The 19,156-nt window shown below is 41.6% G+C and overlaps 2 protein-coding genes across 3 annotated transcripts in view; one reads left to right on the forward strand and one right to left on the reverse strand.

The window, feature by feature from the left end:
• pnpla3 (patatin-like phospholipase domain containing 3) overlaps positions 1 to 19,156 on the forward strand; it is a 153,657-nt gene that overhangs the window by 4,404 nt on the left and 130,097 nt on the right. The window lies entirely within an intron of this gene.
• sult4a1 (sulfotransferase family 4A, member 1) overlaps positions 5,894 to 19,156 on the reverse strand; it is a 68,211-nt gene continuing 54,948 nt past the window's right edge. For both annotated transcript variants that reach the window (XR_011936481.1, XM_072484523.1), the window contains one exon: positions 5,894 to 18,170. Coding sequence is in view for 1 of the 2 variants with exons in the window: in XM_072484523.1 (XP_072340624.1) it covers positions 18,058 to 18,170 (113 nt within the window). In the remaining variant the exon portion in view is untranslated. The remainder of the gene's footprint in view (positions 18,171 to 19,156) is intronic.

The following is a 19,156-nucleotide window of genomic DNA, read 5'->3' on the forward strand; positions in this document are numbered from 1 at the left end:
AAGCTTCTCAGTATTGTTTTCACAAAGTCATATCCAAAACATCTCACAATGTTTTTACATTTAAAATAGCCCAATTCTTGGAGAGAAAAAAATCTTTATGAAATGATAAGTATTGAATCCTGTAAAGTGTGAATTTCATCCCAGCTGTGCACGCTGAATTTTCAGAAAAGGCCATTCCAGGAACTGAGCTGTTGTTTAAAAATCTTTGAAATGTCAGATTGCAAACTGACTTATTTGCAATCTAGTAAAGTGGAGATCTGCATTATTTCAGACAATCTGTGAAGTGGTTGGGAAGGGATTGGTGGAATGAGAAAGGTGGTATAATTCCTGTTTTTATTAATTTTAACCAAAAAAGTACTGAGTGGTCCGTTTAAAACTCTTGCTGCCACCTTCACTAAAAACATTAGTTAAAGTACTTAAGAGTAGTTATAAAGACTTTGAATAGTGTAAAAAATCTTACAAGTTATGTAAATATGCACATTTTAAATTTGTGTTGGCATTAAGCTGTTACAGAATAATGTACCACAGCAGGCCATTTGGCCCATTGTACCTGTGACAGTTCTTTGGTAGCTGCCTCTGCTCTTTTCCAGTAGCCTTGAAATTTTTTTCAGCTATTTGCTGCTCCAAGACATCTAGCAGGGAGACTGTCGCAGCTTTTCATTGCTCAGGCTCACATAGAAGTTACAACAGTCAAAATCCAGGCTGTAAGGTGCCTCTCAGTGCCAAGGACCCAGGTTCAATTCCAGCCTTTGGTGACTGTGTGGAGTTTGCACTTTCACCCCATGGCTGCGTTTCCTCCCACAGTCCAGAGACGTGAAGGTTATGTGGATTGGTTGTGCCAGGGATGTGCAGGTTAGGTGAGTTTACAGGGATAGGGTGGGGCAGCAAATATCTTTTGAGCCCCATTATCAGTGATGTTTTTTAGGACAGGTGAACTATAGGAATATACGACACACCAAGTCAACATGTACCCATGATATTTAACCCATTGGGAATGGAGTATGATTTTCATGTCAACATAATGTTTCTCAAATAAAAAACGGCAAATAATAAACATATGGGAGGAAAGTAAAGGAGGGGAAGGTTTTGAATATTTAGTTTCTTAAAAATAAATTTAGTGTCCAATTAAGGGGCAATTTGGCATGGCCAATCTACCTACCCTGCACATACCCGTGGGGTGAGACCCAAGCAGACATGGGAAGACTGTGCAAACTCCACACGGACAGTGACATGGGTCCTCGGCGCCATGAGGCAGCAGTGCTAACAATTGCGCCACCGTGCTGCTCTTGGTTTTTGAATTGAAGGAATGGGAGGGCGCCCAGGTGGAGGATGTTAAGCACAAGTGGGAGGAGGAGCTGGGGGTTTGGACGTGGTCTGAGGTTTTGCGGAGGGTGAATGCGTCCTTGCATTCGAGATTTAACCTCATCCAGTTTAAAATGGTGCATAGAGCCCACATGACGGTGGTGAGGATGAGCAGGTGCAGGATAGGTGTGGGCGGAGCGCGTGGGGGGGGGGGGGGGGGTGCGAATCATGTCCACATATTTTGTGCGTGTCCAAGACCGAGGGGTCTAGCAGGGGTTCTCAGATGTTATGTCTGAGGTTCTGGGGGTAGGGCGTGAAGGTGGCTCCGAGTCAGGAGGAGGCGATATTTGTGGTGTCGCAAGATCCAGGAGTACAGGTGTTGGGGGGTGGAGGGGCCACTGTATTGGCCTTTGCCTCCCTGATCGCCCAGAGACGGATGTTATGTTGAAGGGACCCGGAGCCGCCAAAGGCATGGCTTTGGGTGATCAATTCCTGCGGTTAGAGAAAATCAGGTTTGCTCTACGGGGATCGGTAATAGAGTTCACTCGGAGGTGGAAACCGTTCATTGATTTTTTTCAAGGAAGATTGAGGGGTCAGCGAGGGTCTGGAGGTTAAAAAGGGGACGGGACATGGTTGGGGGTCGGTGTTAGAAGGGCTGGAGGGTTGGGGTTGTTGGGTGGGTTGAAGTGATGGTCTTTTGTTTTTCTTTTAATATTTTGTATATTTATATTTTGTTGAAAATTCTTGAATAAAATATTTTAAAAAAAGAAATAAACAGATCATTTTCAAGTGGTATGCAGTAGGGTACCAAAGAATCAGTGCTTGGGCCTCAGCTATTTACAATCTGTACAGTGACCTGGATGAGTGGACCAAGAACATGATCTAACGGAAATGTTTCAAAGTGTGGGAGCGAGCAGAAATTGACTAGTGCTTCTCGATGACCAACCACCACCGCCATCTAACGGCATCAATTAGGGCCGGTAATGATACCCCACGGTCTTCACGTCAAAAATGGCTGTCCTGCCAGCTGATTCACCTGGACTGTGCCTAGCTGCTCCCCGCTAATGAGGAGCAACTCTTGAATGGAACCCGCAGAGTAAACCCTGGACAGCATGCAGCCATGCCATTGCGCAGACCTGTTCCGTGATACGGATTGGCCAACCTGTTGGACGCAGGTGGAGTCAAGATGAGACGCTATGTTCCCCAGAGCGGTGGGTCAGCCAGTGCAGGCTGGGAGGTAGTGGCAGCGACAGTCAGCTCAAGGAGTGTCCAGTGCCTCCGGCTGATTGCCCAGTTTCGAAGATGGCTACTCACCACCTCCAATCCCCGTAGCCGCCATTGCGCTAGCATCATGTTTTTAAATAGGTGTGCTAAAGGGCGTAACCGCTCGCTGGGAAGCCGGTTAGATCACGGGAGGTCGTTAGGTAGGGGTCCGTCCCGTTGATGATATGGAAATCGTCCTTAATTGGTCATTGTTGGTTTCTTGCCACGTCTAGGCATGATCCAGATCTCTTAAAGGGAGCGGGCCAGTTAGATCGGAACCTGATTGATATCTGGTGCAGATCCAGATTCCGGCTTATCCCACAATCTAACTGGCTCACTCGGATCCGCGCTGGGCGTAACATGGCCATTAGATCGCGACCCAAGTGTAACGAGTTCAAGTTTGCTAATGATACAAAGTTAGGTGGGAAAGTAAGCTGTGAGGAGGATGCAAAGATGCTGCAAAGGAATATAGATAAGTTAAGGATGTGCCAGATGGAAAATACTGTGGAGAAATGTGAAGTTATCCACTTTGATAGGAAAACGGGAATGGTAAGGTTGCATTTCTGGGACATGTTTCTAGTCAGCGTAACCTGGCTGTCCTTGTACACAAATCACAGAAAGTTAATATGCAGGTTCACAGAAAGCAATTAGGGATGCAAATTAGCCTTTATTACAAAACAATTGAGTACAAGTATGAAATAATTGTATGGGGCCTTATTGACACCATACCTAGAGAACTGTGTACAGTTTTGATCTCGTCACCTAAGAAAAGATACATTAACCTTGGTGGGAGTGCAACATAGTTTAACTAGACAGCTTTCTGAGATGTGGGGCTTGGCTTAGAGAAGAGATAGAGTATATTGGACCTATATTCCTTTGAATTTAGGAGAGGTGATCTCATCAAAACACTTCGGGGGAGAAATGCAATTGCAGTTAGAAGCAGACTTGTCTCAATTCTTCAAGGGAAATAGATGTGCCTGCTGCTATCTCCACTTGGTCCAGCTTCGATATGGATGCACAAAGCTGCCTCCTGTGTGTGTGCCCAGGCATATGATAAGGTACTATTTTGATGTCGCAGCCCAACCAACTGATGTAATGGCAGGATACCAAAATTGGACAGTGCTGGTCCCAACAATAACTGCATTAAGATGGGTGTTATTCTAAAGGCCAGGCACCATAATTGTAGCAAGTGAAAATTATGGCATTTATTTCACTGGAAAGTATTTGAAAGTATCCATGTGTTTTTGGGGTTGTTTTGGCATCTTCATGTGAGAGCAGATTTGTGTCACAAGTAGGCTTACATTAACACTGAAATGAAGTTACAATGAAAATCCCCTAATTGCCACACTCCGCTGCTTGTTCGGGTACACTGAGGGAGAATTCAGAATTTCCAATTCATCTAACAAACACGTCTTTCGGGACTTGTAGGAGAAACCGGAGCACCCGGAGGGAACCCACACAGGCACAGGGAGAACGTGCATACTCCGCACAGACAGTGACCCAAGCCAGGAATGAAACCCGGTCCCTGGCACAGGTATGGGGCCAGCAGTGACGGTGCTTGTAGTCTGCAGCATTTAAAGGAGATGGAGTAACAGCTGTGGAAAGGGCAAGCTTGAAGTCACATTTTCTGCCATCATGGACATAGACTCCTCCAATTAACAGTTACATGTGGCTGTCTGGTCGGCCTGTAATACACCCGTCATTTTGGGGCAAATACCCATTCATGCCTTTCATTTGAGGTCCTCGTGTGTCCTCTGCAGCAGAATACATCTGCCACTTTGCTCTCTGGAATGCTGGCAAGCCATCCTTTACCACTAGACTAGCTGCAGCTCATTCATGCCCAGATAGCCAAATGCACATTGACCTTAACTCCATAACTAGGGATCAGCAGTGCCAAAATCTGAGCTGGTGGCTATGACTATCAAATCAAGTGACAGGACCTCTTTATTACTGCTCACGTTTACTCTCCCTTTTTCCTTTGTGCTACAGCTGATGGGCAGGTGGCTGTTCTTGGGTGTCTGGCTGGAAGCAGTAACTCCAAAGGAGGAGGTTGGCACGAGGGAAGAAGGGGTGGGGTTTAATGCAATATGTCTATGCTCATATGATCAGCAACTTGCTCATCATTCCAGTTAGAAAGATGATGCGCTGGGAATTGGCAAAGAGTGTAAAGTAGGATCATGCAATAATTCTCAATGTTCTCAAAGAAATTGGATGCCACGGGTTCCATCACAGTGAAAACCTTGATGCAGAGAGCCACCTTCTCCATAGGCTTGGGAAATGTTCTCCACCAATTTTTCTCTGCTCCCTTCTATTGTGTGCCAGAGAGGACAGAATATCAGTGGCTGTGTAGCTTTGTGTTTAGATGATGTGTTTACCATAGCTGGAGTTGTGTATCGGCAGAGAGGTCAGTGTGAGGCTGGAAACATTAATACGCGTGTGAGAATGGTGTAATACTTGGATGCTAGAAGTAAGTTCTGGGTGCCAAGGAATGATGCTGGATCAGTGATGGGTATGTGATGCTTTGAGCATTGAGACATTGGCGGTGTAGTGATTATATTACATGTGAACTTGCATTCACTGACATAACCAACCCACGTGAGATCATTACCTCTTGACGCATCTCTGGCAAGTCCTCAGGTCCAGACCGCAGAGATTGACTTTCCTAGTTGCCTTAGATTATGTCGTCTCTCCTCCTGCCCATTTATACCACTAATGCCTCCATCACTACATAAGTCAGTCATGTTCCTTCTGCATGACCTGGTGTTTATTTTTGAAGATTTCCACTGTGCCAATCATTTTTGCTACTTTCCCTTTGGCGCAGCCTGCCTGCAAGAGAAAGCAAGCTACCTTTTTCCCCATGTGAGCAGGAAATAAAGTTACCAGCAGCACCTGCTTTGTGCAGAGCAGGCTGGCAACACTGAGAAGACCAGCACTGGAGATATAGATTTCTGCACAGAGATCATTCAGATGAGATAGGTGGAGCAATTTTGTTTATGACCCACCCCAATCTTATCCAGCAAGGGCACACCACTAACCGTGGTCCCTGCAGCAAATTAACAGGGTTTAGGGAACTAGTATTTATTCCATCAAGTACTGATATCTTTGTCTTCCCTTAGTTTAACTAACTAATCAAAAACCTTCCTTTTCACAATTTGGTTCCAAAAACTTTCACCCACTTCAGAATTAACCTCCTCTCTGATATCAGTCACTCTACTGTTATGATTCCAGTTGATGTTACAACTGGACGAAATGGAACCCTGGATCAAAAGATCTTGATTTTAAATGTTTTTTTATAAAATGTAGAGGAACAAAATCACAGGACCGCTAATTAGCTTTAGCAACAAAAAAAACATTTATTAAAGATGAAAAAATTGAATTATGAAATGCCTTTACTTCTCTCTTAGCTTAACAATTACACACAGGTTTAAAGATTAACATGGATTACAAAGTACATCTAAGGTTCAATGGTCTCATTAACACAAAAAGTTCCCTTTTAAGCACACAAGATGACTGTGGTCAAATACACGCACTCTGTTCTGAACTCCCAAGTGAATGTCTGTGGATCTCTCCTCAGAATCCCCCCCGATGATGGTCAAATGAGAGTTTCAAAACTTCACTCCCGAAAACATGCTTTAAAATCTTCTATTGTTATAATGCTTCCCTTAGCAGTTTGCATCCCGAAATCCAGTCCAGGTTTTACAAATGACTCTTAACTCAATTTTCTGCTCTACATTTAACTGTAAATCCAGTCCATGATTTTGCACTACCTCCTTTTAAGTTTCCTTTGCCTTAATTGCTTTTACACAAACTCCCAAGATCCAGACACCAATTTCCATAGTTATTTCACTCGCATTCCACAGGCTGAGTAATATCTCATAAAACTGAAAATTACTTCAGATATTTTTCCGGTCTCTCACAAGTCTTTTCAACTCTGATTTTAATTAAGTTTCTGTTCTAGTACCTTTAACCTCAGACATTTTGGAAATTTCTCTAGTTTCCTTAACTCGCTGCTTTTCAGATCTCAGCACTTTATTTTCTTAATCATTATTCCATGGTATGGCTTTTCTTTCAGCATGTTCCCTTTCTAGTCTTCTAAACCCACTGCTTCTATCAGGCTGAGAGAGCTGCCTTATTCTATCTATCTCCAATTGAAATCAAATACGCTAAACTAAAACATAGTGGGCTGGATTCTCTGCTTTTGGGGCTATGTCCCCACGCCGCCGTTAAAAACTGTGGACTTTCACACGTGTGCCACATATTCCTAGCCCTGCAGGTGGCTAGCAGAGACCTGGCGTAAATCTAGCAGCTTTTGCTGCAGCTATGGGCCCCCGCACTTCCGGGTCAGAGGCCGCGCATGCAAACGGTGGCAGCCTCCAGCGGCCGTGCTGTGCTCCATAGTGGACTCAGACCACGGAGCTGGACACTAAAAATAGACCCCTCTACTGGCGTGCGCCCGGCCCCGACCGCCCGTCCAAACATTGCCCGGTCGCGTATAAGGCCCCCCTGCCCTTCGATCAGCCTGTCCCCGACCATGGCGGCCGTGGACCCAGTCCGCAGCCGCTATGCAGGACCACCGGCCGGTCGGGGGCGGAGAATGGCTGAGCAGGTTTCCAGCAATGGCCCCAGGTAGGTGTCATGTGGCGCGGCGTACTTTCGGGACCCGCAGAATCAGTGAACTGGCGCCAGTCCCGATTCCGTGCGGGGAAATGGATTCTCCGTCTCGGCGCCGGTCACGTTTTCGGCGTCGAGGTGCAGAGAATCCACCCCAATACCTTTTAGCTGAAAGGGCCTCCAGTTGCTCAGCAATCCTCATATGCTTATGCCTTTTATTTATTCTTCATGCTGTAGCCCTCTCGAAGCAGAATATAAACACATTGAAACTTAACCAACCCCACACATACCAACATCTTTTTCCAGTCTCTAACTATAGGTCTTACCCATCCAGGTACAGAAACATTCAACTAAACCCATAAACTATAACTTATTTCTAATGTTTACCAATACAAATCGAATTCCCTTAAAACTACCTTTGTTTTCCTAATACTAGTTAAAAACATAGAAGCACTCTGTTATTTTTTGATTGTCATCCAGAAATTGACAATCCCTTCCCAGGGGCCTAAGTTCATTTTTAACAATACTCTTTTTTTACTGATTATATCTGTAAAATTCCTTACTGTCCCTGTTGATAGCATTTGAAATATCCTCCTCTTCCCTTTCAGCTATCCTTACCCCAGTCCACATTTTTTCCTATTTTCTTTTAGTTTTTAAAAATTGTACTCTTCATGGGCTCGCTTCAATTTTAATTGGTTTCTGATTTCTTTAAGGTTATCCATGGTAGCCTAAAGCTACTATCAAAGAAAATGGAAAATGAGGTGGAATGTTTTCAATGCCCTGTTGTTTTCTTCTCTGATGGTAAATTAGAGGCTGAGGACCTGGAGGGGAGACTTGGCCAAAGCTGAATGTTCTCCTCATGCATCCTGATAAAGATATAGTTCAGTAGCAATAAAATCATGCATTATGTAGGAACTATTGCAGATTGTTAAATAGAAGAGTGAACTATTGAAATAGAAAGTTGAGGAAGAATCAAGTTTTTAAAAATAAATTTAGAGTACACAATTCTTTTTTTTTCCAATTAAGGGGCAATTTAGCGTTTCCAATTCACCTACCCTGCACATCTTTTTGGGTTGTGGGGGTAAGACCCATGCAGACACAGGAAGAATGTGTAAACTCCACACGGACAGTGACCTGGGGCTGGGATCGAACCAGAGTCCTCGGCGCCATGCTGCCCCGAGGAAGAGTCCAGTTAATGAGTTAGACCAAGGAATAAATGTGCTTGCAATGTTTGGAAACTCAAGTATAAATGATGATTGTTTACAGTTCTGTACACGTTTTACCAATATATTCTTTACATACATATACACAATAATTATAATTTAATCCTCATTCAGGCCTTATTCCCATTATTATGTATAATCTATATTCAGATTCATGCCCCATTACCATTACATTTTAATGTTTAGTTCTCATTTATGCATAATTCCATATGTTCATAATATATAACATCCCTGGTCATAACCATAGTTATTAATACAGGTTGTTAAGACATTGGCTTGCTATAATCTATTGTTCAGCATGGACCTCTAATTTTTTTTATTATTCATTCATGGGATGTGAGCATTGCTGGCCGGGCCAGCATTTATTGCCCATCCCTAATTGCCCTTGAGGGGGCAGTTAAGAGTCACACATTGCTGTGGGTCTGGAGTCCCATGTAGGCCAGATGAGGTAAGGATGGCAGATTCCTGATCTAAAGGACATCAGTGAACCAGCTGGGTTTTTAACGACAATCGGTAATGGTTTCATGGTCATTATTAGACTTTTAATTCCAGATTTTTATTGAATTTAAATTTCACATCTGCAGTGGCGAGATTCGAACTCAGGTCCCCAGAGTATTACACTGGGTTTCTGGTTTCTAGTCCAGATACAATACAACTACGCCACCTCCTCCCCATCATTAATGATTTAGATACATCCTGACCTCCACCATATCTCCACTTTATGGCTACTATTTAGCATTGCTTAGTGAATTCATTATCTATTTTCATAGAAACTGGAGAATACTCAACACCTCCAGCTTTTTCTACCAGTCAACTAGATAATGGCTGATTTGCATCATGATTCGATTTACCTACCTTGGTTCCACATCCCTTAATCAATTTTTAAAATTTTGATCAAATTCCAATCTTATTTTCTTAAATTTAGAGTGCCCAATTCATTTTTTCCAATTAAGGGGCCAATCTACCTACCCTGCACATCTTTTGGGTTGTAGGGGCGAAACCCATGCAAACACGGGGAGAATGTGCAAACTCCACACGGACAGTGACCAGAGCCGGGATCGAACCTGGGACCTCGACGCTGTGAGGCAGCAGTGCTAATCACTGCGCCACTGTGCTGCCCAGAAAATTCCAATCTTGCATATTAATGAAGGGCAGAATAAGTATGGTGAAAATGATAATAAAGCATGACCACTTAGCTTAAAGTCAGCATGTCTCAATTGAGAGCCTGTGTGAATCATTCATTATCTATTGGCTCCAAGTAACATACTAATTCTTAAAACAGAAGATGCCAAATGATGGTCGAGGCAATGCAGCCATTTTGTTATGCAGTTTGCCAGTCTGTGGTAATTACTGTAACAAAGAGCTTGATCAATTCCATACAATTATACTATCAATGATTCAATTTGGGCACAAAGCTGAGAAAGTTAGTTTGTTTTTTTCCCCCTCTTTTGACCAAGATATCAACCTGCTCAAAATAAATAGATTTATCTCTATGATCAGCAGGTACCATTTTAATGATTAGGCTAACACTCCAACAGCAATTTCTAACCTAAATATGAAACAACTTGAAACAAGAGTTAAGAAACAAATATATTGATTTGCTAATAATTGGTATACATGATTCACCAATATAACTGTTTGTTGTCCAGCTTCTCATATGCAGTAGAATATGCATTAGAAAATATTTACATATGTAGATCTTCATCAAAATTCTGGAAGATCTATCCAGTAATTTGTCAAAGATTAATATTGTCTAGGGGCCACAACCTTTAACACCCCACTGAATAATAAATTCCACACATGATGTACAGTATAGTTCTACAATTGTTACAAGCATGATTGAAACCATACCCAGCAATTTGTTTATTTTTGAAGAAAAAAAAATAGTTGCATACTCAACATTTCAGGAGTAATTTTCGGTGTCCCTGATCACCTTTCAATGTATATCTGTATAATATTTGATCAGATGTCAAGGATTAAAACAGAAGTGCATCATTATTTAGATTACATTTATACATCTATCTTCAGTATATTATTTAAATACCTTGCATATTAGATTTACAACTTCCTCACTCTTCTTCACATACATGTGATATCTTTGTAGAATTAGAAATGTTAAATAAAACCCATAGAAAACCTCTCGTGCAGTTCAGGGCTTTAGAAATATTGCAACTTTTGGCCTTCGGGTGTGGTGATGAATTAACATTTTATTAATTAATGGAATATTTCCAGCATTCATTTAACAGTGAGCTGGTAACAAAGTCCTTAATGAAATTATGAAAAGTATTTTTTTTGTTCAGTTTGCTTTTCTCCATTGGCCTCTTATTTGAGCAGTTGCTTTCCTGCAGCATGGGCATTTATAATAGTTTTTATATTGTCCTAGCATTTCCTAACATATAGTGCAACACAAGTGAAAACAGTATTTTTGAAGATGCAGCAATGTAATTTTCGAGGACAGATTTTGGACATTAAGCACAAAAGTTGGAGTTAATGGACATGACGTTTGAGAAGTAGCCATTGCTGCGGCGTTTTCAGATGATCAACAGCAATTTTCCATATGCAGAGATTAGTTCCCATCAGAGATTGAATGGGTGTAGGTCCAACAGCATCCAAGTCTTATTTGGACGATGGGCATAATGGTAATTTTCATGAGAGATTTTGCAAAATATCTCCTGTCCTGTATTGGTTAGGTTTCTTCTATTTATTTTGATCATATAACTGAAATTAAAGAGTATTCAGGGACATGGAAACCAAAAAAACAAGTAAAAGCAGAAGTCTATCCAACATGTGGAGGTGGACAGAGACATTTTGGACAGTGTCAACATTGTGGTGAAGATTGTTCTAGGAAAATAAAAAGTAATGTGCCAAAGGAATCTCTTGTTACTAAGATTTATACTAGTTCAGGCTGTAATATTGTAACCATATCATGAAATATGGACATATTGATGTTTTTTTATTTTCAATTAAATGTAAGTTTAGTATTTGACTCCCCATCTAATTTGCACTTATTTCACAAAGATATCATTTTTTAAAGTGCTCTTGATCCCATAGTGTGAAAAGTTAGCAGAGAAATAAAAATAGTAAGTTATTGGAGCGGTCTTCTCTGTTCCGCCGCACCTATTTCCTGGTGCAGCGCGCCCCAGCCGGCAGTGGGATTCTCCGTCCTGACAGCCAGCCAATGGGTTTCTCATTGTGGGCACCCCCACGCCGTCAGGAAATCCGCAGGCGTGAGTATACTGCCAGTAAAATGGAGATTCCTGCCGACGGACAATCCAGCCCACTGGTGTATCATTCAAGATCACAAATAATTTTAGGGTCCCTCAGTTGCTTAAGACAACAAAACAATTTGGATATGCAACTACTTTGGAATCAGCCAGAGTATACTTAAAAACTGTTTCAAAATTATGATTGATAAAAGACAGATTGAGTAATTACAAATGCATCATCCGGCAGGCTATGGCAACTAATAACCACAAGGAAATTCATTAACATTTTAAGGTCCCAACTCCAAACTTTAAAGTCATCTTAATCTGTTTACCTTAGTTGGGCAAACGCCTTGACTTAAACTACCAAAACATCTCATGAAAGCAAGATATAGAATGAGGTTCAAAGAAAATGTTATATGGCGAGCTCTATCCACCGAAATATGGGGTGGAATTTTCCCATTTTATCACAGTGACACAGAACATGGGGCTGGATTCTCCGGTCGCCGACGCAGAAATTGCGTTCGGCCGGAGAATCAAAGTTCTCGGCCAAATCGGGGCAGCGTCGCTTTCGTGATGCTCCGCCCCCTCCAAAGCGGAGTACTCGGAGAGTGCGCCGTGCCACGTATCGTTGGTCTCAGGCCATTGCCTGAGGCCTGCCCCCTGATGCTCAACCCCGACTGGCCGAGTTCCCGACGACGTCGGTCGCATGTGGTCTCATCCATCGGGAACTCGGCGCGGCGGCTGTCGTCTAAGTCCAGCACCGCCAGTCGGGGGGAAGCCAATCCGCGCGCACAGGAAGGGGGGGGGGGGGTAGTCTGGGGTACGCAAGCCAGCCAAAGGGAGGGGCACTATTTCATGGGCCAGGTCCACTAGTGTCTTTCGCCATGTAGCACGTCGTGGCCGCTGCAGGCCACCGGCGTGCACGTGCTTGGCCACGGACCCGGCAATTCTCCATGCTGGATCAGCAGCTAGAGCCGCGTGGTCTACGCTGCTGGCATGCTAGCCCCCAGCAAAACAGAGGACCGATGGCCTATTTACGCCATTTTAACTGATGTAAAACGCCATCTTTCCCACACCGGCATGGGGACATAACCTCAGAATCGGAGAATCCAGCGTATGGTGTTAAAGCCACCAGCCTCAACAGTGGCTTCCTCCACTGTACTGTTAGGGAAGTTGAAAAAAGTTGAGGGGCCGAGTACCAGGACGTAATGCTGGCGGGGCAGGCCAGCAACTTTTAAAAGATCGTGGAGCCTTTTTAAAGGCTGCCCAATACAAAATAATAATAGAATTTCCTTCCCCCCTCACCCCAGCACTGCCTGGTCATGACCCTCTCCTCTGCCCCCCATCCCGAGCGAAGCACTCATCTGAACTCTTGTGGGTTCTGCTCGACAGGTGCGTGCGTGGGGGACCTGCAGTGATTTACATCAGCGGGCCCTCATGCCGACATGAATCAATTGTGATGGATGTGGGGGGGGGAGCCTGGTAATCAGATATCAATTTATTTGAATGAGGACAATCACAATCTGAAATCCCACTCGCATAAACATTGTTTTGAGCCTCTTGCAGGATTTTCCGCTGCCAATCCTGCCCGCCAAAAGCAGAAGTAGAAATCCACCCACCCCCCCGTCTTTCTGACCAGCATCTGGATAATGAGCAAGGAATATGCCAACCAAAATGTCCCATATTCTAAGCTGAAGGAGGGGCATTCTATCAACTAGTTAGCAAAAAGTGAATTTTGTAGAGATTAAAGTAAACAAAATCAGAAATTACTAATAGCTGGACTACACTATCTTCCGTGTTTGGGTATTCATCAGTGAGAAAAGTTTATTTTTAAGGGATAATTAAATGGTAAATCTGGATTTGTGTAGATTACGTAAGAAACAGAAACACAATACAATTCATGTCGAGTCAGGGGCCAAGCAGCTAACTCCCAACCAAAACTGATGTTTCTTTTATCACCCCCAGTAGGTTTTCTTGCAATCAGTCCTTTCAAGTTTTCTCAGAGAATTGCAATTATTTTGTTGTGTCCTCTTTTGGAATCTATGCGGCACAAACCCCTTGTAAATGACCTACTTAGATTACAAGAACAGAACTGAAAGTCGGTGCAGTACTAATTTGATTTGTTCTTTTTTGCTCAGACTGAACAAGTGAACCCATTCTTCAAATAAATAGCAGAATATGCAAACGGAACAAAAACTATATGCAGTGCTAATGCAACACTGATAAACCATTTTGTATCAAAATTAGTTGCAAAAATGAAAGTTAAGCCATGTGCACTTGCAATGAGTTCAATGATACAGGACTGCTGAAGGTGAACCTATCAGCAATGTAGTGTTTCACATCTAATGGACAGACAATGGGCCGAATTCTCCGCCGTCAGGAGTCTCCCTTTTGCCGGCAGCCCAGGGGTTTTCCCAATGGTGTGGGGTGGCCCCACAATGGGAAACTCTATTGATCAGCCGGCGAAACAGAATCCCGACGGCGTGCCGCACCATGGGACGGAGAAACCCGCCCTCTATCTCAGAAAACTTAGACAAGACGAAGATGATCATGACAAAGTTTTATTATATGGAAATATTAGGAACTTTGGTTCAGAAATGGGGTCCAAAATGTAGCAGGAAATCTCAGGGTTAAACAGACTGAAAAGGAAAATATTGTTAGCCCAGAATCAAAGGGATACGGCCACACCTGACTGAGTCGCACTGTCCCATTCAGACTTAATCTCGTTAGGAATACATAAAGTGATTCACAAAAGACCCATTGTCTTTCGGGACATACCTCCATGACCAGCCATTATCCTATTAGAGTCTGATGACCCATTTGTCAGTCAATGGAAGGTAGCTGCATATGAATGGCATAGCTCTGGTCTTTTGTGTAAACGGGAGTGGGCAATCAAGCAGCCCAATTGAACATACAGTTGATATGCTCCAGTTTGGACATTCCGTTGTTTGAAGAGATGAGTGAAGCTTAGAGAGAGAGAATTGATTTGGAACAGCCATTGAGAGAAGGATGTGAGCAGCCATGAGACAAGCAATGAAATCTGCTACACAAAAAAGTATGGAAGCAGCCATTGACGAGGTCATGAAAAAAGCCACAGAGAAGGCTTTGAAAAAGGGTTCTGAACGAATGCCCCTAACAGAAGAAAGATTGCTTCCTAAATGCAAGTGTTGCCTTTGCCTGTATGTATAAGTGGCACGAGAGCTGTATTTCCATGTAAAATGTTGTTTTAAGGTTAAGAAACTACATGTAATGTTAGTGGTAGAGTTGGTTTAAGAGTTTAAATATTGTTTTATTTTCTTTTAGTTAAGCTTGTTTATAAAATAACCCAGCCCTATTTCTTATATTCTCACTCAGAACGAATCCATCTTTCTGCACCATCTTAAAACTTTAAAAAGTTACGCGTCTGGTTCAATCTCTTCGCCATTGTCGAGGGCTGACCAGGCGTCGCTAAGAAGAATAATAGGAAAAAAAAACGGCAGTGTTCTTCATTGGCTGTTTATGACATAACATTCACAACATCACACGTATGTGTCTGAACAATGAGCTTTGATATTAAAGAATTTTGCATCAACATATTACTGGTTCAACAAGATAAAGAAAAAGCAGAAAAAATGTTGTAAAACAAAAGGAGGACAAATGATTCAAAACACATGAACTGATTGTTCAGTCTGGAAAAAGCAGCAACCAGAAAGCCTCAAAAGTTACTTTCTCAGTAAAAATGACAGCAATGCAAAATTCAAACACCTCTTACCAGCAGTCATGCAGATTGAAAACTCCATTTGAGCTATTTAGTGAGGTTTCAGAACCAGTTTTTAAAATGCTACTTGTCCATTTGTGCTGAACAGCTCCTTCTGATTAGGAAAAACAAAATCTCCTTCAGACCTAACTTGGACTAATGATCCCCATCCCCTGCATTTTGTTTTGGGTTACCACTGAGACGCTGTTGCAATATTTTGTGCTATGATTAGCTAGCTATTTGTTGAAATTAACACCGACCCCCAGTATATCATGAGTGGGATCTCTTATTTCATTAAAACTGCCCACTTTTACCACCAATTTGCCTCCATTGCTAAAAGCGCATCAAAATTCGTCACTGATATTTTCAATATCAAGTCAAAGACGAGTAAAGCCATTGTTCACTTTCTGCAAAAAAAAGAATCAGCATTTCAAACAATTAATGTATTCATGCCCTTACTTTCAAAAGTAGAAGTGACTGTTACGTGGATTTGTAGAGCCGGGGGGGGGGGGGGGGGGGGGGGGGGGGGAAGAGAAATAGAAAAGATCTGCAGTTATATTTAAAACATTAGGGGAGAAGGCAGAACTCATTTTTAAAGAATTGCTTTGTTTTACCAAGGTTAATAAATATATAATGGGTATCTTTTTTTTACATTAACAAAGTTAATTTGAATGTTGCAGTAATATGTGAACACTAAATTATACATTTAAGTAAAATCTCAATGAAAAAATGGTCAGTCAGCGACTACAAAAGACTTTGGAGATATCAATGCTCTCAAGAGGAGACAAATTTGATTATTTATACAAACAGACGGAACATTTTTGCATAATGTCTTCTTTTTCTCCGACAGTCCCTCTGGTTCAATGATGACTTGCTTCCACTCAGGTTTGATAGTTTCGGAGACCACTTATAAGTCCAGTGTGCAATCTGTAGACTCTGCCATACGCGGGGCAGGTGATGCTTGAAGGGGTGGGAAAGTGGGTTGTTCAGAGGTTTGCGCACTCCCTCCAATGCTTTTACTTTGGAGCTGCACCTTCCCAAAGAAGTCTCACAATGTGTTCATTGTCTTCCTGAATGAGCCTTCTACACTTTGGTTGGTCACAAGCCATGAGTTGGTGGGGCTATCTGACCTCTTCAGCGATGATTTGCAAATATGCCTAATACTTTGACTGTCCCCCTGGGAATATGCCGCTGCGACCGAGTTCAGAGTAAAGCAGATGCTTCAGGAGTCTCGTGTCAGGCATATGCAGTGTACGACTCGATGGACTGAAAGGCCTCCCTTCTGCACTATAGGGGTTCTATACCAAATGTCCTGTCCAGCAGAGCTGTTTTTGAGTGATTAGCACCTCGATGCTGAGCAAGTTAGCTTGGAGGAGGACAATCCTGACGGATTGCCCTTCTTGCCACCGGATCTGGAGCAAATTGCAAAGGCACCACGGGTAGTATTTCTCCAGCGCTTTGAAGTGTCTGCAGTCCAAGTCTGAAGCATGGTTGAGTGCAGCTGATGGCAAACCGTGAACTTGTGTTTGAGATCCTCGTTCTCAAATACCCATTTCCTCAGTCAGCTTAAGGCCAAACTGGCACTTTGGAGACAATGATGAATTTTGTTGTCTGAGTCAAGATGAAGATCCCATGATACAGAAAATGTCTTTTATCTGGTAAATGGTTCGGTAATACATTATTAATTTCATAAAATATGCTATCAACTGCAAAATGATTTCTTAGAATACTCTCAAACAATATAAAATAATCTAACTGTATTTTATTCTGCTGCAGCAACAATTGTACTGTGGTGTTTAAAGGGATAAATGATAATGACCAAACCGTCCAGGGTGCAGGAAATGAATGATGGGGCCACATGTCCTGGTTTCTGAATTGCTTTTGCTGAGGCTTTGTGGAACGCAGCTGGACCTGTGTTGCTTCCAGCTTAATTCAACTTCTTATTGTCTAGTTGCATCAAACGTTCATGTCAACATGCTGCAGATTACGTTCCTGTACATCACTGGATAATTGGAACTTCAGCGTTATTAAGCACAAGGTTAGATAGTGTCAACAGAGGACTTGAGTAAATCATTCACCATCTTTCCACAATGGTACTTTGATGAATGACATGGAGCACAACTTTAACATTCTTGATTTTTCTTTGTAAAGACTGATGCAATATTTGTCTCAATTCGTTACACCTGTCATCTTTGCAAATCCAAATGAGTTCAATTCAGCAATATCCAAATAACTTCAACTGGTTTAATTCTGATCTGGACACGACTTTGGGGCTTGCTGCGAAGCAAATACCCAACCAGACAGGAATGTGTCATGTAATGATTACATAAGAACAAAAAAATAACACTTTGCCGCAATAATTTTCCTTATTTATAATTTTGGTTTCTTTTGCATGCTTGTGTGTATATGTTTGCATATTTATAAATAGTTTTCATTTTGGAGCACACAGTAATTTCCCTTACCATCAAAGCTACTGCAGTTTAGATTTAAATGCTTTCTTAGATTATGCGCCTTACAATTCTGCTACAAGGCAGCCTACTAGTTAAGATGGCAAAGGTGAGGAAACGGCTAATATAGATATAGAATACCCAATACTCTTCACTAAAGAACTGTCATAATACATGTAACAGCAAAGGTAAACGAGTGATTGATGGACAAATGTAGAGAAGCACTTCTAGCTAGTGTTGAGAATACTGGAGAACATGCATTTTATCCACTAAAGGCTAAAGTCGAAGCCGAGGTCAGATTTTCCCATCTTCAGTTTGAAAACGGCATCGAATTTCTCATTCATTGAAACAGTGAAGATGTCCTTCCACAAGCCAACCCGTCCTGAAATTTAAAAAAACATATGTCCTGTGTTACAGTCAGCCTGTGGAAATGTACTTCTTTAAGTTTGAGGTTAGGGTCATGTTCATTTGAGTCATGGTGTAAAAAGCAGCATTAGAGCTCTGATTATTACCACCGAAATCTAGATGACAATTAGTCTCACACAAATATGGCCAATCAAGATTGGGCTTATTAAAGAACACCACTCCTCTTCAGTTTTGGATAACAAGTATGAAATATGATAACAGGAAATAGTTTGGAATAGTGGTATGGTTTTAAGAGGATCATTTAAAGTATAGCAGTAGATTAATTAGTAAAGTTTTAGTATAAAAATAAATTTTATACAATTATACTTACTAATATTTATTAGTAATATCATAGTTACATTTATAATAGAACTATTATACTAATCAGTAAAATTATATAATATTGATCAATAAAATATAAATTAAATTTATTATACTAATCAATAACACTAAATTAATTCATGTATTCATACGAATCAATAAAATAATGCTATTACATTAATTAGTAGTTATTCTATTAGAGTAATCTGTAACTATACGCTATTTGCATTAAAGATATACTAATCAGTAATTGTAAAATATTTGTTTGGAAAGGTGTAATATTACACCAGCATTGGTATTGTGTTAAACAACAAAGTAATATTGTACTAATTACTGAAGTTATACTACTGTATTAATGAGTAAAAGTACACAGTTGTACTAATCATTAAAGGTGTACTTTTCTAATTTGTAACACAATACTATTTAATCATAAATCATTAAATTTAGGCTTTGGCTTCTAAGCACTGAAAATTATGGGGAGGGTGGAGAGATGGCGACAGTAGCATGTTAAGACAGCTGCAACCGGAAATAGGGGTGAAAAAAATTTAATTAAAACTTAAATATAAAATATAATTTTGAAAACTATGCAGCTGTGGCCCATATTATACATTACAGTCGGACTGGTTCCCAGTGGTTTTTGTT

Source organism: Scyliorhinus torazame, chromosome 19 (genome assembly GCF_047496885.1).
Source record: "Scyliorhinus torazame isolate Kashiwa2021f chromosome 19, sScyTor2.1, whole genome shotgun sequence".
Classification (NCBI taxonomy): Eukaryota; Metazoa; Chordata; class Chondrichthyes; order Carcharhiniformes; family Scyliorhinidae; genus Scyliorhinus; species Scyliorhinus torazame.